At 43.0% G+C, this 21,723-nt stretch overlaps 1 protein-coding gene across 2 annotated transcripts in view; it reads left to right on the top strand.

Moving 5' to 3' along the window:
* Positions 1 to 11,321, top strand: part of EPB41L4B (erythrocyte membrane protein band 4.1 like 4B) — a 130,057-nt gene extending 118,736 nt beyond the window's left edge. The window contains exons 22-24 of one of the 2 annotated variants that reach the window (XM_026843116.1): positions 1,362 to 1,430; positions 4,819 to 4,982; positions 6,583 to 11,321. In XM_026843116.1, coding sequence (XP_026698917.1) covers positions 1,362 to 1,430; positions 4,819 to 4,982; positions 6,583 to 6,652 — 303 coding nt within the window. In that variant the 3' untranslated portion in view covers positions 6,653 to 11,321. The remainder of the gene's footprint in view (positions 1 to 1,361; positions 1,431 to 4,818; positions 4,983 to 6,582) is intronic. The other variant, XM_026843117.1, reaches the window with a different exon arrangement.
* Positions 11,322 to 21,723: the final 10,402 nt, after the last annotated feature.

Raw genomic sequence — 21,723 nt, 5'->3', positions numbered from 1 at the left:
GTGATTTGAAAGAGTTTCTCCCTTGCACAGTTGTTTGTTCATTTGCACCTGTATAATTGACTTATAAACACCTTTATTCTGTTAAAAAGGTATTTACATGCTTAACTATATCTTTGCTATCCATACTCCTCATGTGTACAAAGCCTGACAATTAAAGCCAAGATTAATTCCACGTTTGCAGAAGTGGGCCCACAGATGGCTGTTAATTTCCCTTGGCATCCTTATAAACCAATATGTTTCTGTTATTTTATTTACAAAATAAACACTATACATTTACTTAATTATATTTGACGTCATAATTTCAGGTTCGCTTTGGCCTAGAAGGGCTCAGGGCCCTCAGGGTAGCTTTGCTCATTATTAAACTACAGTTATATAGCTGTAGTTAGAGTTATGCTTGAAGACATGCATAACAAACAAATGCACAGCAGTTTCTATAATAAAGTGAAAAACACACCTTTACAGTGAAAAATGCGGTTTTCCAAATGGAAAGCATGAAGTGCAGTTCAAAAATTGATACCTTTGTTTGCTATTTTGTCATCTCTTTGAATGAATGAATAACGTATGCATTCTAAGGAGGGAAATCATGAGAAACAGCATTCACAATGAAGTTGGACAGAGATTGTTGCTGCTTTTAATATTTAATTTCAGTTAATGTTTGAAATTATTTTAAGGGCAGAAGGACTTCCAGCAGGGCCTGGTCACACCAGTGACCACACGCTCATGGACCAAGCCCTGGGAGCTCCTCAGGCTTCTTGACACGTGGTTGTGTTGGTCTCTCACCTCTCTGTCAAAAAGAACTGCTAAGGTCATCCTTTATCCACAGCCCTCCTCTCAACACAGGTCCTCGTGACTGCTTGAAACAAACAGTTTTCCCCAGTGCTTTTTTAAAATACGGTTTTCCTTCAATCCCACCTTACGTGATTGTTTGTCTTTGGCAGCAACTGTGTAACTGAAAATTTGGAAGTCTAAAATATGTAAAGCACAAGTTCTTTAGCCAAAGTTTCTGCACTTCATATTACATAATTTAAAATATAGTGCTGGCTGAAGGAAGCGGATAATAACCCAATGGCTGTTGACAGAATTGGAAGATATATTGTATGCAATCAGCTCCATATTTGCACAACAGATTTAATTACATGGTAAAATTAATTTATCAAGTTTTCATATTTATGCTTTGACTATTCATCATTGGGTTTCTGTATACATTTTTGGAGGGGTCTTTTTTGGTCTGGTCCAAGCACTGCTGAACTGCTCTAATTTATTGGATATGTCACTGTAGTTGCAATGCTTTGCTGCTTTTTTTTTTTCTTTTGCATTTTTATGCTCTGAAAGTAACATCTTTTTCTTTATCTTTTTTAAAGATAAAGACATTCCCTGCTGATACATCTAATCCTTTTTTCGATCCTTTTACAACAGTACCACAGTTTTCTGTAAGTAGAACGTGCAACTAAAAGACTGTGTATTTAACACAATTCCAACTGATTTTTTTAAGTGTCAGAAACTTATGTGCTAAGCAGTCTGCAAAAAAAAATCCAAGTAGAAATTAGAGTGCTAATCGGTTAAATGTCCCCATTATACAAATAATTAACTTGCCTGCATTCAGACATTGCTGCTTACTAGACAGAGGACTAAGAGTTAAAGGTCAAGGCTTACTGCTAATGCGGTTGATTGCAAAATGTTGTTCAGTTCAGGACTGTAGAGGACACTTGTGAAGCTCCATAGCATCTTTCCAAGGAACAGTAAGGGAATGGGAAGACTTAGTCCTCTGTCTAGCAATTGCATGGCCTCCTGCCTGAAACAGCCTGCTGTGCCATCACAAAGACGGGCCTGATTTCATTGAATTTACATCCGACTTTTAAAGAAGAATTGTAGTTAGCCTGTTGATGACTACAATGGTATCCTTGTATAAACTCCCATGTTTACTTAAGAACTTGAATCAAGTATTGAACTTAATTCTTGTTAAACTTTCACAGAAGTTGGGATTTAGGGGTTTTGGTAAGGTGAACTACGTAAAAACAGGAAACAATTATTTGACAATTTAAAAAATAAGTCCAATCTAAGTCCTGCTTTAAGGGAGGCATGTAATAAATAGGACAAAAGTATTTGCTCTGTAAGAAACACTCTCTGATTATAATTATAAGCTGCAGTAACTGACTTACAGTTTTAAAATTACATTCACAAAATGAAGCATTTCAGACTTTAACCTTAACTTTTACTGATAGCAGCAATCCATATCTGGCATATAATCAGAGATAAGTAACTTCAATCACTGCCCAGAATAGCTTTCCCACTAATTAATAACTATTGTCGGGAAATTATTTTTCTGCCTATGACAATTACAATGAAAGCAAAATTTAGGAGGGCTACATAAAATATGTTTTCATCATGAGGGGGGAATAGAACTTTAAGATATGAACAGAAGTTACCCTGATATACTTACCAACAGAAATTTCCATCTTGAAGAAAATGGCTGTTTCATGGCAAATTCAAATGTTGAGATTGTTCTTATTCTCTGTTGGGAGAGAAGCAGCAAAGTAAAGTTCAAACTAATCTTCCTGAAATTCCCTCTTCTCCTATAGAGTCCGATTTCCTTGGGTAGGGTGGAGAACAGAATCCAGACCACAAATATTTAAAACACCATTACAATAAAAATCTGATGGTGTGTGTTCCATCATATGATTCCATACAATCCTTTTAGTGAGTTATGTACAAATATCTGTGGTAAACAAGCAGCTACCTAGAGGACCGCATAAAGATGGGAAAACGATTAGGAAGGTCAATTAGATTTTGGTCCTGTGTTTTATGATCCTCTGTCCTAGTCCAAAGAGACGTGCTTCTCCCCAGCAGTGTTTCACTTCATCCCAATGCACAGGCCCCACTGAAGACTTGTAGATGGCTACACCGCAGGCAGGATCTGTAAGGGAAAGGTCTAGGTCAGTGCTAGGACTTGCAGGCAGATCTGACTCTGAATATTCTTCAGTCACACACAGTCCCAGATGGTTACATTTGTTAATCTTTTTCCTTGTTTGTTTGGGGTTTTTTCTTTTTCTTTTCTTTGCTTCCCCTTCACTTTTTTTTTTTTTTTTTTTTTTTTTTTTTTTTTTGCTTGACACAAAACATTGAAATGTTACTGAGGAGAAAAAAGTTATGAACGGCGACATTTGGAAGGCTTTACCTTTTGTATAGGGCTTCTAATCTGGTGGTGTATATGGAGTTGCGTTGATTTTATCAGAGGAAGAATCAGAGAACTTGGTTGCCTGGAATGTTTAAAAATAAGCTTCATGCCAGGAAACCCTCGGAATTTCAGAGATTTCTGTAGAGAAATGGCAGGCTTGATGACCATATTTTCAGGTTGGTATGAATCTCATACATAGATCTAAATTAATGAAATTATATCTGTTTAGACCAGTTAAATATTTGGCTCAAACACACTGTGCAAGTAGATATATATAAAAAGATGCTTTGGATATATACCATAAAACCATTTTCCAAAGCAAATACACTTTAGGACTCAGAGCAATTCTTCAGCAACTGTAATTTGTCATCACTCTGCTGATTTCAGTAAGGCTGGGAGTATTTACATCAGCCTCACAGAGTGGTGCCTCCTTCTCATGCCGTAAAGTGAGATCTGGCAGTCCTCAGAGGATGGGGATCCTCTATGAGGAATGCCAGATTTGATACCCCTGCAGCTTGTAAGGCTGAGTTTTAAAAGCTGAACGAAAGAGAAGTTTGAACAGGTTGTATTAGCCAGTAATTACACATGTAATTGGCCAGGGCTGGAGGGAGAGTTTCTTTAGTTGGTTTTATAATTTCCTTTTTATTAATTTTGTGGAATTAATGGAATTCCTTTTGCTTCGGAGGTTGTTTTGGAGCATATCCGATGCGTTTAGTTGAAACATGATGGTGACTTTTCTTCCTCCCTGCCTTAAAGTGTGAACCAAGTTCAGAAGAAAAAGTTGTCAAGAAAGAAATGCAGCTGATACCAGTAGGAGCATACCCTAATGGTCCTGAGGCACTGACCAACTGCAGTTACTCTGTGCTCTTCTCAGGTCAGGGTCATACCTGCACCACAGGCACTACCCACTGTGGTTTGGCATGAGAAATAGTCCATGCCAAAGAGCAAGACAGGGCTGGTTTATTTTTAGGGATTCCCCCTCCAGTGTTATAGGCTGGCCAATCTTTGCTGCAGTACTACAGTGCTGATATGCCTCACCTGAAAGACAGATGGTTGCTTGCTGTTTGTCTTAAACCAGCACTTCCAGTGCTGCCTTAACATTGCCTGTCACTGTGTACCGCAAGAATATTTCTCGAGAAGTATTGCAGTTGGCAAATGTGGGAAGGGATGGAGACTTTGAAACACCAACTGCTACAAACCCAGACTCCTGGCTGTTACAAAACAAATAGTAGCCAGAGGACCCAGCAGCAAATTTTATAGGATTTCTGAAGAATAGCCCAGCAATCTCATGTGGTCAGTGTTCTGCATTATTTTTAGGGAAAACACAGTAATGAGCAGCATTCTCCAAACTGATTATGTCTTTTATCTGAATGCTGCCAGTCCCATACATGGAGTTACATCTCACATAGCTCATGTTGCCATCAGGCTTGTCCCTCAGGCACAGCTCTGAAAGAGCCACCAAAGGAGGTGGCTGTGCAGCATCTACAGAGGTTGCACCGAGCAGCAATAGCTACAGCCTCCTGCTTGTTATTAGTTGTTGTTACTGAGTGTTTGGCAATGAATTGGATGGTGAAAGGTAGCAAGAGCGGTAGAAGCTAATCTACACTTTTTTTCTTTCTGTGTCTGTATACATTTTTTTGCAGGCAGAATTTACAGACAGCAAATTACAATGCTGCGCGGTGCAGTCATCTCCTAAGATAACACTGGTAACTCCATCGCCCGTACTGAGATCTTTGGCAGAGACTGTACCAACTACCACAGTCCAGACAGTCTATACGTCACATAAACCGATTTCACTGGCAGACAGGTACTGTGCAGTTCTTTCATGAAATACTATGATGCTCTCTGCATTAATCAGCTTGATTTCTCTTTTTCTATCATAATTACTATAAGCTGCTATTTCTCCTGATACGAAAGGTTTCCATTTGCTGCTTCACACCTACTTCAGAATAGGTGAGTTATGGAAAGAAACATCTATAACTCATATCTGCTCTGAGAAAAAAAGCCTACCTTAATTAACTGCGGCAGCCATTTCTATGGCCAATGGCCTGGAGAGAAAGGGTTCTGCAGATTTTCCTCAGGCAAGCCATTTTGTCTGAACTAGAAAGGTTTTCTTTTAACAATTGTTGTTGCAATTTGGTTTTTGAAATTAAATGTCCATGGGGTAAATCTGAGGTTGAGAAATGTCTGCTCTTTTAAATGAAATACAGACACTGGTTTTCCTTCTTTTTCCTTTTTTTTTTTTTTTTTTCATTTCATAATGTCAAGCTACAGTGGTCTTTCTTGTAGTTTCTCAGAGAAACCACAAAACATCCCATCTTTCCACAGGCAGCTTTTAGTTTTCTATTTTTCCATCCTACCGGTTTTGCATGCTGGCTTCTTATTCTAGAATTTAATCAAAGCTGAATTTCCCAAGCTGATAATTTACTGAATACAGATGTAGGAGTGGATATACTCAATAATTCTGGAGCACAAAAAGTCCTAGACTTATGTCAAAAAGTATTTATTTGGCATCATAATAAATGAGCCTTTTTTACTTTTGGATTCACAGTCAATTCCCATTTTCATTTGTTAATTATTTTTTGCAGATGTTGGTTTAATTACACCTGCACACTTGTTTAACATTGCTAACTCATCTAAAAATTTATCCTTCCAGTGAAAATGTAATTCTGAAGCTGCAGTGCTGAACTCAGCTTCTGTAGGATGTCTTGAGCACAAGTGGTTTATTCCACGCCTGCTTGTCCATGAAAGGGCTGCAGGGTTTCTGCGGTGCAGTTTAACTCTGCAAACTGATTTACAATTGTTAGATACTTAACTCTCAGCACAACACAGTAAACAGGTTTTTAGGTTTTTTTTTTTTTCCCTGCACTATTTATTAAGAAATGGAATCACTAACCCAGGGCATTCCCCAGTGTTGCAGAGCCCACAGGCTCTGGAGTGAATAGGTGTGTGAGAGCAAGGACTTCATGCTCTGCTTCCCACACTCTGATGTGTGCAGGACTGCAGTAAATGCGGCCTTTATAGATGTCCCCCAATATCAGACCATGCCAAGGAGCAGAAGGCTGTAACACCAGTCTTTTGTGACGTCATTTACTGTAGCTGTTTCATTTTTGAGTCCCAGTCCAGCTTCCTTTGAAATCAGTAGCCTTTAATGGGGATGAGATTAGGTCCTAAACTCTTTTGCCATGTGGGTCTTTTTATGTCCTTTTTCTTGCCTCTGTTTGCTCTTCAGAAATATCAAGCAGTACTTGTTTTTGAATCAGCCATCAGTTATCAGCCTTTTCACTGAATTGAGTCTGACCTTTTTCCCCCCTCCTTTGGTATTTTGAAAATGTTAATTATTTTAAATTGAAATCTGAGACTTATTGTTGTTCCCATAATTGGCTGTTTGTGCATTAATTACACAGTGCTGAGACTCTGAGGCGTGAACTTGAGAGAGAGAAAATGATGAAAAGACTCTTGATGACAGAATTATGAAATTCGCACTTCCATCAGATGGAGAATGGATTGGGGCCTTTCATGTGCCTTCTGTCTGTTTACATTCCTCTGCTTCTGTGTACTCAACATAATGCATCGGGAAATGTGTGATATTCCTGCCTCGCCTGGATTCACCACGGTTGGTTAAAATTAAGTCTCAGCTAGACTTTAACTTGAAGGAGTTCCTTTATTCATTTGCTGCTGGGAAATAAACCTTCAATCCTTTATCACTCCTGAGATTTTATACTATTAACACAATTAATTTCAGGTTTGGTTTTGGTAAATCTAGGGCAAAAAAGGATCAGCAAGGAGCATACTGATTTCTATTGGGAAACACTGTTCTGTACATATGTTAATAAGTGCACAGAAATTAATGTTATGCAGAATATTTTGATAGTAACATAGAAAATATGTCATTTTGTACAACTGAAAATTGCAATGAGCTACTGCTGTTTGTTAAAGAACCATTTTTAAAGCAGAAGAATGATTATTACATCCTAACCCCAGGACTGTTAGTCTCCACAGAAAAATAAACGGCTGTCTTATTAAATTCCTAACCTTAACCTTCTCTCAGAGATATAAATAGCTGCAAGGGGGAAAGACACCCCATCATACAGGTATACACACCCAACGCTCCCTATTGCTTGTCATCTTGATCTAAACCTTCAACTAAATATTACCATATTTCCATTAATGAAAAAAATCCGTTGTTTAAAGTAATTTGCTACTGACTTTCTAGCTTGATACTGACTTTTTTTAACTAAGTGAGAAGTTTTACCTTCTCCAGGTTGCCTAAGCATTGGGGCTTGCCCACACTCAGCTTCTGCCCTTGCAGAGCCTCAGTGGTGTGGATGTAGCTTGCGCAGGGAGGACTTTTTCCTTGGTGGGTAGATAAACCACCCCCCTGGCTGACACGAATCGATCACTTCAAAGAATAACAAGGATAGTTTATGGCATAGCTATGTCTACACCCATTTTTTCACTCTACTAATCAGCACGTGTGTACCAGCAAACCTAGTGGAGGGTACACCTGACTATACGTCCTGTTCACCTCCAGCATGCAAGCAGCCTCTATGTTCAGTGGAGCTATCTCAGGCATCAGGTGGGGTGGGTGGTCAACTGCTAGCAGAACCGCAGCCCCAGGGAGGGTGTTTATGGTATACAGGTAATGCTACCAACTAGTTCCTAGGGGAAAAAAAAAAGGTGTTCTCCATTCCCCCCTGTTCAGTAGTGCAGGGTCATCTAGAAAGTTACCAACAACTGACTGTCAGCTGCAAGGTACTCTTCCAACAGGAAAGCTTTTGTGCGTTTTGTATGGCTGAAGATGTATATTTTTCTGTTACTCTGTACACTGTGTTCTCTTGTTTGTATTAAGATAAAAGATTGCCCTTAATTTGATACTGATTATGATGGCTTTATCTCAGCTTAAGCAGTTTGGTTGTGTGGAGGCTGGGAAGTGATTGCTGTGAGACTGGGTTTCCTTCAGAATTAGCTTATGCTCTTTTTCTGAAATTAGAATTCTTAAGAGCATCATAGGACTGTGGATTGCAATGAGAAGATATAAAATGACTTGTCTATTTTATATTTACTGGGACAAGAATTTAGCATTAGGCTCCCCAGTTAAATCCAACAAAACCAAACCTTTCTGGTTGCCGTAAACTGGGGCAAAATAAACAGCACAAGTGTTAGGTAGAAGTTCACAATACAAAATGTAATGAAGTAGCTCAACATAAGCAATGGGCACAAGGAGCCGTAGAAACACACCTGGACTGCAGATTTCAGAGTGCTCAGGTGACTTTGCTGGGTAATCAGATGTGACTTGTACACTGTCCACCTTCCAGTTACAGTGCCAGGACACTTCTGTTCCTTATGGTTTAATGTGCTGCTCCATCAATCCGAAGTTATTAAAAATGGATTAGGAACATTAAATCCCTGTGAAGAAATCAGAAAGGAAAGGAAAATGCAACACACACAAAAGGCTGCATCTTCCATGTCCTGTTACTCTTTTCTTACCACTTCCCAAAAGGTACTGAAGGAGGGAGAAGCAGCAGGACATTTTGTCTATGCCCAAGTAAAAGTGAACATTGTGAAGAACAAATAAAATAAAATTGTAATTAGAGATACTGTTTTGGAAGAGGAAGGCAAAGTGAGGTTGAGAATGGCACAGCACTGACTCTAGCTGAATCTGGTCTTCTGCTGGCTGTTACACAACCTCCAGTTTTGTGTGAACTGGTGGCAGTTTCGCAAAGTCATTGTCAAAGAAAAACATTAAAAACAGACCTGAACACACACTTCAGTTGTACTGATTACCATGGAGTGGACTTTGGGAACCCTGCAATATGCCTTCAGGTTTGGGGGCAAATAAATCCAATTGCCCCCATTAGGGCAGTCTGGTCTCATAAGCAAAAGCCTTTAGCAAAACTGTATGCCTGACTCAGATGTTCTGGCTCATAAATAAGCCATTAGTTTATTATTTTAAACACAAAATTTTGCTCCCGTTGTATAAAAATTCTTCAGCTGAAGTAGTCAGAACTGGAAAACAAGAAACGTGAACCAAAGTTACTTAACAGTGGCCAAGTCTTTATAGTTGAGGTGTGCCCTGGCATAGCTGAGAAAGAGCAGAGACTCCTCCCTCCTCAGTTCCCACCCGGAGAAGAGGGGAAGGCTCGCGTGGCCGCTTAGTTCGTGTGGGATATTTTCCACAGAACGACCCAAGTACGTTGCCTTGTCTTGTTTCAGTGTCTTATCCACTGGCTGCCACCGTTTCTTACTCTGCAGTCTAATGGAGCTTTATTAAAACTGTTTTACTGATATCAGACTAAACTTTTAACTGTGGAATGTCACCATCTTGTTCTTTCTTACTACGTACCTTCTTCAGCCACGCTTAAGCTCTCAGTTTTCACATCTGAATAAACACTCCTGCCTCACCTCTGGTTGGGAATTACAGTGTTAGGACACCTGTTACCCAAAACTACTGTACACAAGACAATGTCAAGACGAATATATGCTGAGGGGCAGATAGTCTAGATTTGCCCCTAGACTTTAACTTTACAGGTGTTAAAGGATACTCTGCCCGAGGGTATGTCTGTATAATAGCGCAGAAGTATCTGAGCTAGCTTTAATGAGCTTGCATATGTAATTGTGGCAGCATGAAGCCCAGCACAGGCTATCATTATCATGTACATTGACACGTGTAAAGATAACGCATTTGAACAGCAGCCTTCTGAAGCATGGTCTCCAGAGCTGGTGACAGGAAAGGGTGGCTGAAAGGTATTTGTCTCTTCAGCTCTCCTGGGAAAGGGCTCATCTCACCTAATGTTAATATGTCCAACTCTCACCTGATGAGAGATCAAAGGAACTGCCTTCCAAAGGTGCCTCTGACTTAAATGTCTACCTTTATACTGCTTGAAGTTAAGTGAGATGAATCCTGCTTTCCATCCCTCTGGTTAAGTGTACATTGCAAACCCTTGCCGACACGGCTACATCATCCAGAGGTGCTTTGAAGTATGATTTGTGATCAGCGTAGCTCTGCCAGCAAAAGCCTTGCGCGTTAGGTGTAAATATACATCAGAAACACCCTGTTGCCAGAACAGCTTTTAACCCTTATGGGGAGAACAGAATGATGAAACCTGCTATAGCCATGCTGACAAAGCCTACCAGGGGTGGCTCTGGCTTTTAACAGTGCCCCGAGTGATGCTCTGACCCGGTCAGCAGATCCCAGCTTTCCAGCGTGAAGTCTCTAAGCGGCAGAACGCAATGTTGTCATGTTTGGGTGATTCCAGCAAAATTTATTGGCCATTTAAATAGCTATGCAAGGAGTTAAATATTTTCTCATATTGCAGTCTCTTATAGAAGCCAACCAATTGTGCTTTGTTTTTGTGTGGTTCAGCTGTTTTCACTATTTTGTTTTAAAAGGAATAACCAGGTTTTCTTTAGAAATGTTGTTTGAGATCCCACATCTCTATCATATCCCACAGCGTGTGCAGATTTTTCACATTTCAAACATACATAGACCCTGAAAGTGCAATGTTTGAAAATTAACTCCTCCAAAGTTTCAGTTTGTGGCTTCACAAGTCTCTTGCAACAGGATGCCTACGTGCCCATTTGAAACAGAGCTGGCAATGCAGTGAAATGTTTCATTGGAGGCAGCATCATGTTTTGTTTGAACTGTTTACAGATATCCTTTGGTTTTCTTTCTTTCTTCCCCCCCCCCCCAATACATTTCTGGTTCATTGGCTACAAAAACCTACTCGTAATTATGCAATGGAATATTGTTTCTTCCTTTTTCTTTTTTCTTTTTTCAATGTCCTGATGTTCAAGGAGTTTGCAATAAATATACTGAGGCTGATCTGTAATTGCATGTAAGATCAGACTCACAACTGTGTTTTGTAGAGTTAAGTGCCGTAAAAGAACCTGTAGATGACGTGGAAAAGGAGGGAAAGGAGAGAGTAAGTGGAGGAGAAGGCTTCTTTGTCAGCTGCTGCTTGGACTGGTGGGTAGCAGCTTTGGAGTAAGATTGCTCACCTCATTTTGTTTCATCTGAGTAGCAGCGTGTATCATCAGACAGTGTATGATGGCATTTTATTGAAAACATGCCTAGAGAGAAACTTTTACGGCTCAGCTGTTTACCTGTTCCTGTATTCATGCCTGCAATAAACGAGATGAAAAATGTCACAGAGTCTGAGCAATTTGTAGTCAAATCAGTCATTTAGGAGGCACGGGGCAGTATGCCAATTTAAAGGAAACATTTGGTTGCGGATAAAGTGGTTTCACCTTCAGAAAAAAGATACATCCTAAGGAAAAACAGGTAATTTCTTCAAAAGTCCAGAGAGTTTTCTCCAGCTTAAAGTTACAGACCAGTGTTGTAGGGTGCCCATCATCTATTGAGTCATTAGTTGGGGCACACCTTGGTGAACATCAGAGATGGAAAAACACTGGCAGGATCAAGGTAGAGAAAGACAAAACATGGCATGTTGCTGGTCTTTCAGCTGGGGCTCAAAAGGTGGTGAAAAGCACTACTGGAGTGGAGGGGTGGGAAGAAATCTTCATTTCACACAGGGTAAGAGACCCAAGTTACTAAACTGCTCCATGAAGGAAAATTAAAAAAAAAAAAAACAAACAAAAACACCAAACAACAAAGAAAGTCTGGTCATTGTAAATATTTGTTGTTTTAACACAATTAAAACATTTCACTCAGATTTTTGCCCTTGATTTTGCCATTCTTTAAATCTCTAACTGAAAAGTTTTTTCAGAATAAAACTTTTCCATTTTCTTTTGTTGAAGGATCTCTAAATCAGGACATTTTTGACATTAACTTTCCCTGTACTTTTATGAAATAAAATCCCAGTAACGTTCACCCCATTTTCTGAGGTTGCCAAAACTATATTTGGAAGGAATATGATCCCATCCTAATTTCTTCAACTGGGTTTTCATCTATTTTTAATCTCTATGCAGGGAAAGCAGGGAGAGCAACAGATCAATGTTCTTCCATCAGTACTCAATTTGTACCAAGAAAATTGATTAGCTAGCCAGCAAACCTAGTTAATTAATTCCCCTTAATGCATGTCTTTGTTAAAGCGATAGTGTTCTGAGGTGCAGGGGAATGAGAAGCTGTATGCTGAAAAATTGTCAAAGACTTGTGTAACTTTGTTGCAACTGAGAAGCCTGAAGGCTTCAAAGATGTAAATCTGAACAATCTTTAGGTTTATTATGAGATGACTGATCTGTGGAACTGGGTGCGAGGTCATTGAGATAAATTCTGTTTCTCAGAGGACACGCTTTCTAGAGCAGAAAACAGACTTTGTGTGCAGGCACTATTAACTCGAGGCAGGGGGGAAAGATGAGGCAATAGTTACCAGACTGACTGTGTTGCACAAATCCTGCTGCAGCAGTGGGGTGGGAAGGTGCCCATGCAGGTGCAGACACAGGTGGTGGAACAAACCCCAGCCCTCCTGAAAGGCGATGGCCATGCTCTCACCAACTGCACCGAAAGCTCTGAGACTGGCTAGCACTGGGATCCCCATGCCCAAGTGCAACTTGCCCTAAAGGGCAACCCTACAGCAAGCCCAGTACCACAGCTCTCTGTCACCAGGCCTGTCAGAGGAGATGCCAGGGAATAAGGGAAGTGAAACATCAACCTCTGCCCTCCCCCAGCCACCCCACAGCAAGTTCACAGGCCCATTCCCAGCTCCTGGTGTCAGATGAGGAGAGCGGGCTTGCCCTTTTTGTAAGAAGCTGGGCATGGGATCAGCTTAGCCATGGCATCAGATGTGTTTGACAACCCTGACCATTGCAGCTATGTCTTATATGCTGCCAGTAGCACATATGGTATGTGAGGTGCCTTCTTGCCAGGCTTTAGGGTCTGCAGTGGTCAGAGAAGGGAGGAAAACAACCCACACCATCACCTGCAGGGCAGCCTGATAGCAAAAAACAATGTTTGTCTTTCCAGTTTATTTTAAAACTACATATATAAAATTGCATAATCACACAGGTAAATATACAATTGACACTATTTTTTTCAATGCATATCTCTACAGTGTGTGTGGTATATAATGTCAGTGACCAAACAGCTCTGCTATCAGAGTATCTGGCACAGCAGTGAGGCATAAAAGCCACATGGAACTCTACTGTTTCATGCACTGATTATCCAGCTCTTCGAGCGAAGAGACACTTACCCCTCTGCATCATTCTTCCTCTGCCTTTCATTTGCAAAGTCTTTTGAACATCCAAGGAAAACACAGAGCACAAATTCTTTTCTTTAAAGATATTTAGTCAGTGATGCTTAGTATCACAGGGCCCCAGTGATGTGAAGAACTCATGTATCTTTTTTAAAAAAATTATTTGCCTTGCTGCTTTTGAAAACAACAGCAACAACAAAAAAAATATTTCTGTGCTACCTGCTTTCCATTCTGCTCTGGCTGCTGGCTCCCTCCAGCAGTGCCAGGCTTGGCAAGAGCATGAGGTGGCTTGGTGGTAGGGGACAAGGGTTGGGTTTACTGAGCAGAAGGTGGACTGCCAACAACCCCCAGCACTTCCTTCCCTCTTGTGGTACACTTCTTTCTGTGACCAACACAAGTGCTGCATCCTCCAAGATGAGACCTATGCTGCCTGGCTGGGAGGTGAGGAGATGTTTGCAGCTCCAGGGTCACCCATGGAGGGTTTGAGGCTGGTGGGGCTGAGAGCTGTGGTGCTTGTGTATGTAAGAGGCACATGTAAAAGTTGGGGCTCTGGAGATTTTGGAGGCTGCGTTGCTCCCAGTTTGTGCAGGCGTGAGATGTGTGAGGCTCTGGTAAGAGAGGCCAGTGTGAGCTGCCCTCTACCTGGGTATATGAAATTAGGGATTTGATGGCAGGGGAAGCACTGTGAAATTGGTCACTCCTCCCTCCTGCAAAGGAGTTTCATTCCTGTGCCCTCCACAGCTGACTAAACCCAACAGGGCCGGGCTTTGCCCAAGGAACAGAGCGAGGACTGCCTTTGGCAGTACTGAACAAGACTGGCAGCACCCTCATCACATGGGCTCACAGCTCTTTTGAGGCAGCACAGGGACGACAGCTCCCAAGAAGCACCTCTGCCAAGGCTGCTAGCATATGAAGACAGGGAGGGGGAGTGTTGAAGTTGACTTAGCTTTGCAGCCCAAGAGTGCTCTCATTTTCCGTTTCCACCCTGTCAAGCCAAGGCTCAGTGTGGGCTTTGGCCAGCTCGACAGCTTGCTCTGGTTATCACAAGCCACTGGGAACAGAGGTATCTCCTCAAACCGGCTGCTCCTTAGCCATTTTGTGTCTCATTTTGCCATCCTGTTAATCCTCCTCCCTCCTCTGCTCAGCGCTCACCCACTGACTGGTTCATGGATGCCTCCTTCCTTCACCTCCATGAGCGTGCCTCCTCTCCTACACTAATGCCTCTGGCTTTGTTTACATTCCAGATTAAGGTCTTTTCCATTTCTGAACCCAGTGCTTGCTTTCCCTGACCCTTAGTAGGTGCTCCTCCATCCACACTTGTCTTCTACCCTTCCCCTGTGTCTCACTCATCTCTTTATCTTCCCTCTCTGTCCCACCTTTGGACAGCTCTGTCCACATCACAGTTGCCTCCCTCTCCCCGAACAGCTTGGCTCATCACCTGCTCATCGCTATCAGGCCTCCAGCCTTCCCTCAGAACAATGTCTGACAGGCATTACAGCACAACAGGTTTTCTTGTCAGCCAGAAAACCCCCATGAGATGACCTCTCATTAGGGACCGGCTGCCTGGAGAGGGTTTGCCATCAGCCAGAGCTGCCAGGGCTCTCCTCAGGTCCAGCCTAAATACCTGTGGGTGCAGCGCCCCACGTTAGGGATGCTCCTGCCTATTCCAGGACATCAGGGGGAGGAAGGGCACGGAGGGGCATTTTTAGAAAGGGGGATTAGCATTTGCTCTACCATTAAAATGAGTGATTTTGCTCTCACATTTTGAAGGGTTAGGCTCCATTTTAACAAGGCATTGGTGAAGGCACCCTGAAGAAACATGGCCAAAGATACCCTTGCCTTCCTCCTTTCCTTCTTTCTTCTTGCTTCAAGTAGCAAGTTTCAGCAACCTCCCCCTCCTCCCCATACTCCTACAGGATGGTTATGGACATCTCTTTAGCCCCCGACTCATAAGTGAGGTATTCAGCTATGCTGCTCTGTATTGCTGTGCCAGACTTTGAACCACTGGAAAGAGAAGGGGGATGAGGTGGAAGAGAGAGAGGTCTCATCTCTTCATAAACCCATACTGCAAACTCAATACCCTTCAGGTGCACTAATGTAAGTGCTTTCTTTCCAAAGCAACACAGCTGGAAGTAAGCTTCCTGCATAGTATGTGGTAATAAAACATGAGGGCAGCTCAAGCTGGATGCTTTTCTTCTTTCCTTTTCCCTTCTTTTTTTTCCCCACCCCTTTTTTAGGTGCAAAACCTCTACCTGCCAAACCCAAACTACTGCTTTGGCAATGAAATCAGTAACAAACTTCTGTGTTTGCCCACCTGGTCTCACAGGAGAAACATACCATTAAGTCTTAGTGAAAGTATTTTTATTGGGGTTTTTTTCCTTGCATGTGTGTGCACTAAGAAAAATAAAATAAAAACCAGGCCTGATAGAGCAGCATCTAGCAAACTAGAATTTCTAAATACCTTCCTGGAGGGGGGAAAAAAACTAACTCCTGACAGTCAGAAGGATGTTTCCAAGAAATTTGCACGCTTTCTCCACTTGTGGGATTTCCATCTCTCATCCTACCCCCAGGAACATGGTCTTGATTCCCTCTCTGTAAAAGCTGCATTAGCGCAGTGACTTGAACCCCTGCACTGGCCAGGCCTGTGTCCCATCCACGGTGGCTTGAAACATCTCCCCACACAAGAGCTGTTCCCCCGGCTGCTGCTTCATCCCCTGCCCAGTTCAGCAGACTCAAACACTGGGAGGTGCAGATAAGCTGCTGCCTTTGCTGCATCTGATGGGTCCCATTGTAAGACCCTGGGGAGCTCAGCATGACTTTGGCAGGGAAGAGTGTGCCTTGGTAGGTCTCAGCAGCCCCCTATCTGTGTGCATTACCTATGCATTGACTGGCAAAATATCCAGGCTCCACTTTGCAGGGACACCTTGCTCCTGAAAGAAATCCTTCTGGAACACTAAGATGGCTCAGTTGACCTCCAAGGGCCACTTCTGCCAACCCTGAGCCACTGTCCCCACTGGCCTGTTCACCCCTCTTTGCAGAGCCCTGGCTGCACAATGTCTCTGCTTGAACGGAGCTCTTGCAGGACAGCTTTGCTTGTTTGAAAACCCTTCTAAGGACATTGTGACCAAGCCCCAGAGAGTTGCTTCAGGACCTGTGGGCCAGCTCAGGGCAGCTCCCGTCTGCCTGAGCAGCTCTTGGGCATCCCCTTCTGATGCTGCTCTCTTGGGTAGGGAGAGCCTGCCACAGCTCTGCGGCTCCTTTGACAGGTCTAGTCCTAAAGTCCAATTAGCGTTGTTTATATATTGTCACTGAAAGAAAAAAAAAAAAAGTGATGCTTCAGTAGGTCAAAGAGTGTGAAGAGATAATCACAATAAATGCAATATGTTGAAAGATACTACTGTTTAGTTAAAAGTATATGAATTATGCATGTATCTCTTCCACAGCCTGTAACTGTGTGGGCTCGAGCAGTAACTGAGTACATTCAGCTCTAGCTACCCCATGAAACACATGGCTGCTTAATTTGTCACTCACACACCTAACACTGCCGGATGAATTTTCACTAGGAGTAAACAAGAACATATGAGGGGTTTGCTTGACATTACCTTTGCTTTTCTGTGCTCTTGGGCCCCTGACAAGGGACACAAATTTCATCCCACCAGTGTCCCCCTCACAGGCGGATGGAGACTGCCTTTCGGGCAACTTGTACATCAGATTTAAAAATCACGCTATTTAGGAGCGCAGAGTTGCTGGGAAGGAAAGCAGTGGCATGGGCTACCAAGCGGGGTGGCCAACCCATGGGGCTGCGCAAGCGATAGCATCCTGCAGTTTTGGGGCATAAAGCCTTATGTGGGGCCCATGGGCTGGCCGAGAACTGCAGCAGCCTGGCAAGGACAGGACAGGAGGACAGGGCTTGGTGGTGGAAAAGGCCCAGCACCAGCTCCCCAGAGCACCCCAGGGCCAGCACTTCTGCCCCCCACCCTGAGGTGACTGATGTCACTGTCAGACACCTGGGGCTCAGCTCAGCTTTCAGCAAACTTACTGCAAGCTATTTCATTAATATGGAAGAGTGTCTTTTTATAAATGCTTTGCTGTCCTTCGGGGTAAACAGAAAATCTTCCCTGTCAAGGCAGGCGGTTGCTCTCTGCAGTGTTGCCAAGCCCATCCCAGCAGATTATGCCCAGGGCTGCACCATCAATCTTCTGCTAAAGGCTGCTTCCTTCTCATATCTTCCTTTACCAAATGTGGTGGAGCAAACTCCCGTGAAAGAAAACAGATCCCATTACTGTTTGTAGAAAATTCAAACTGTCCCTTATGAAATTAAAGCAGGAAGCGAAGCAACTGGGGGGTGAGGGACTCCGTTCCCTAATCGCTTAATAGAGGCCCATACATCTTGTTAGAGATTGCAATAACTCACGCCTTGTTATCGGCCAGATGTGCAAGCTTATGAAATCTGAATCCAAGAGTTCCTCTCTAGCTAATTTAATGTTGATTGGTTTTCCTCATTTCCATGCCTTACGGAAAAGAGAATGGACAATAATCTTTTTTTTTTTTTTTTTCGTGCTTATACAAACTCTGCCTTTTTCTTTTAGGGAAACTTTGGCCTAGGTTCAGCAAGGCACTTAGACATGCCCAGCTTCAGGGTGGGACTGGTCTCCCCGGCCTCCCTATGAAATAGCTGGGATAATTCAAATAGTCACAGTGACAGCACTCTCCTGTGCTGCGTGCTGTGCCAAGGCTTTAAATCATGAGATACTCTTACCAGGCACATTTGATAAGTTATGCTCATCTGTTTTCCTGCATGCTTTTTTGTTGTTGATGAGAATAATATATAATGAAGGCAAGAAGCTGCAGCCAGCTCTGAGAAAAACAGGGGACTTATTTTCCTCTCTGTATCTGGCATGGTCAAGTTTGGATAAATCCTTGGGCTGAGCCTCGCCTGTTTGGCTTGCACTGACTCAGGACGTGCACGTATCTCATCTGCTGCATGAGGGTGGAGGCTACAGGGGTGTGGGGCAGAAACCCTGGGGAGGAGAGTTAGTTGGGCACCAGGTGGTGCCCACAGAAATTAAGGGAAAGGAGTCTGGTTCGGCGACAGGCCTAGGGATGGAGGGTTGTCTGGGGTAATTGGGTGTCTCCAGCGACCAGGAGAAAGAAGCTAAAGCCTAGAAGGGATTTTTTTAACTTTAACCTTTTATTAGGGTGTGCTAGAGGGTGTGTGCCCCATTCTCTGCACTCTGAAGGCAGAGGAGGCTGCAAAAAGGCAGAGAAGGACTGGAAGCTGTCATGTGAGCTACTTGTGAACTGGGGGAGAGGAAGAGTTGCACCAGTCTACATGGGAAGTGGAAAAACTTGGTTGCTTTGTAGGTGATTTTTATATGCTGGTACAAATAGATGAGCCCAGCACGTTGGGTTCACTTATGGGATCCTTCCTGTTTATTATTTATTAACACAGTGCTTTTAAAGTGTGTGTTGGCAAGTGGCAATGGACTTGAGAGACAGGAGAAATACTTCTCTGGGCCTTTTTCTGCTTTGAAAGCAACAAAAGATAGTTTTTGGCTTGCAGAGTTATTGTGCCATACTTGACTCATTTTTGTGTTCCTGGGTTTCTCTTACTTGTGTGTACATGGTTGCAACAGAAGTAAACTTTAAACAATGGGATTTCATCTAAAACATCTACATGGAAATGGGATCACTTCAAAAAGATGAGCAACGGACATATAAATGTCAACTGGATATTGAACCCAAAGAAGTATGAGCTCTCAAAAAATGAAGGGATGTGGAGAAATCTAAAGAAAATCCTGGTACTGGCATTCCTTCAAAGGAAAAACACTGGGAAAATGCAGCCACTGCCTCACAACAGCACAGCTGTGGCCCAGTCTGGAGCAATTGGGCTGTCACCAGAGGAGATGATGTCTAAACAGCTAACCTTGAACAATTCTAGTTTGCCAACACCATGAATTTGTCCTGAAGCTGTGAAAATGTAAAAACTGCAATTACTAACCGCATTTCTATTGGGTAAAATACCAGCAAGGTGTAAAGAACAGCATGCTGATTCAGTTCTTGTTGTCTGGAGATACCTCAGCTGCAGAGAGCCCAGACGTAGCCCCACCAAGAGGTGCACAAGCAGGGTACATTGGCATTGAGGTGTTGGGCATCCTTCCAAAGTCAAAGGCTGGTGATTTAACAAGGAACAACTCACAAAACAGGCTGAAACCCACAGTCAGGGCAGCCCTACTGAATGGGCTTTCCTTGCCTTTGGGCTCTTGAGATGCAGGGAGAGGTGTCACCACTGAAAAACACTCTAAAACAGACAGAAACTGTTGATAGCGTGGGTAAATGCAGAAGTACCCACAGTCTGTGTGTGGGGGGTGATGACATTATGTCCTGTCATAGCTTACTTGGCTGAATGGCTCCAGTGGGATGGAGACCATTGTAAATCCCTTTCCTGTGGGCACAAGATAAACTCTGCAGTTGTCAGGCTTATTCAGGAGCTGAGAGGAATATAGCGTTGTCTCCACTCTGAAGAAGCCCTGCCATTCAAAACTGAAAGAGCTCTTGCTTCTCCTGAGAAAGACATGAGGGTTGGCACTAGCAGCCAGGAGAGGTCATACTGCAGCATGACCAGTGTGTTTCAGAATCGCTTGAAGAGGGAAACCAGTAGAAGAACTGAAAATCTTGGAAACAAAAGGGCAGAATTAGGGTAACTCATAAACATTCATGTCCACATCTGGGAATAAACCTATACAATACCTATGAGAAATAAATAACTGGGTTTATTTGCTTTGGTGGCTTTCCAAACTCACTGGGAAAGGCTTCATCCATAGCCATACCTGTATTGTCTAATCTATGGACTTCCTTTCTGCCTGAAGGGTTTACCCTCAGCCCGCTCCGCTTTGTACTTCACATAGGTAGCAGGTGATGGTTCACCAGCATTTTTTAGCTTCACTGAAGTTTTATGCACAGTGGTGGTATCTCAGTCAGGGTAAATACACAAGAGAATAAAGCCCTTTTGTGCGCAGAGCTATCTGCTCCATGTGAGAGCTTCAGGGTGCGGCTGCTCACCAATCCTGCTGAGGAGGGTTTACAGTTTGCTTTTCTCGAGAGCTACCATGGGCTGTAAAGGTAAAGGCAAAGGCAGAAGCGCAACAGGAGAAAAGGCAGCCAGGATACCTCAGGCACAAACAGTGATAACTTCTCCCTTGAGGTCAGGCTCAGGGATGGAGTTTCAGGGGCCTTTGGGGATGGAAAAGGATTTAGAAGAAACTGCCTTCCCATTTGACTTGTACCGTGACCATGGAGACAAGACTTGGCATACTGGGGGGAGAGAGAGAGAAACCCTGAGAATGTCTGCTACTACTTAGTTTAGAAAAGAACACATAACCATAATCTGTAAATGTACCATGTTCCCATGGGGGCTGGACTTCATAACTTTCAAAAGATAGGTAAGACTTAAAAAATATTCAGGTGAGTAGAAGTGCATTTCCTGGCCTTTACTGCACTGCTCTGAATCGTTGCACAAAATGCAGTGGGAACACCAAGGCCAGGAACAGAGTTCATGAGAAGGCAGTAAGGTCTTGCTGAAGCTCGAGTAGCGTCTCCTTATTCTGTGAAGGCTGCAGTGCTGCTGGTGGTGGTATTTTTGATTCATTAAAATCCATTCAAATTCAAATGTGGGGATTTGAGGAAAGGTGTTTCCTAATGTTTCCTAATTTGAGGAAAGGTATTTCAGGCCTCTGCTTTTGCACTGGTTTGTGTGCGCAGCCAGATCACAGGCTAGGGGAGAAGGAACGACTGCCAGATGAATCTCACTGCTGTACTGCTAGAGCACATCTCTTACCAAAGAAATGGAGAAAAGTAAATATGCTTTTTTCAAACTGTCAAAAAAGCTATTTGACCTGTTTTCTTACATGAAAAAGAAAGTAATGTCCAGAAGTATTCAATGTCTCTAAAACACATACTCAGAGAAAGGAAAGAAATGTACTGGTGAAATGGTTGTCCCACTGTGACCTGTGACAGTTTCAGGCAGCCTGGAGTTCTGGTGAATTAAGCCAAGGGCATCCCGCAGACGATCCTGGCCAGCAGACAGAGAAACCTTGGCTGCTTCTACATGCTGGATGACCACTGTCTTCCTTTGCACAGTCTAATTCGAGCAAGACCAAAAATACAGGCAACGGTAAACTTAAAGGCACCAGCACAAAGTGGAGAAGGAGAGCTATGGCTGGACAGTAGCCAGAGTTCACAGTAGGTGACCAAGAAGAATGGGCATCTTGGACACACAGACAGGTGAGTTCTTCTCACCAAGCAAGATTTTTTTTCATCTTTCCTTCTCAATGCTTTTGAAAGGGACTGTAACAAAATGAAAATGGGACCAGGAAAGGTAGGTGGGAGGGAGGG

The sequence above is a fragment of the Athene cunicularia genome, assembly GCF_003259725.1.
Source record: "Athene cunicularia isolate RWA chromosome 2 unlocalized genomic scaffold, athCun1 chr2_part1, whole genome shotgun sequence".
Taxonomy (NCBI): domain Eukaryota; kingdom Metazoa; phylum Chordata; class Aves; order Strigiformes; family Strigidae; genus Athene; species Athene cunicularia.
This window is presented reverse-complemented; position numbering and strand designations above follow the sequence as displayed.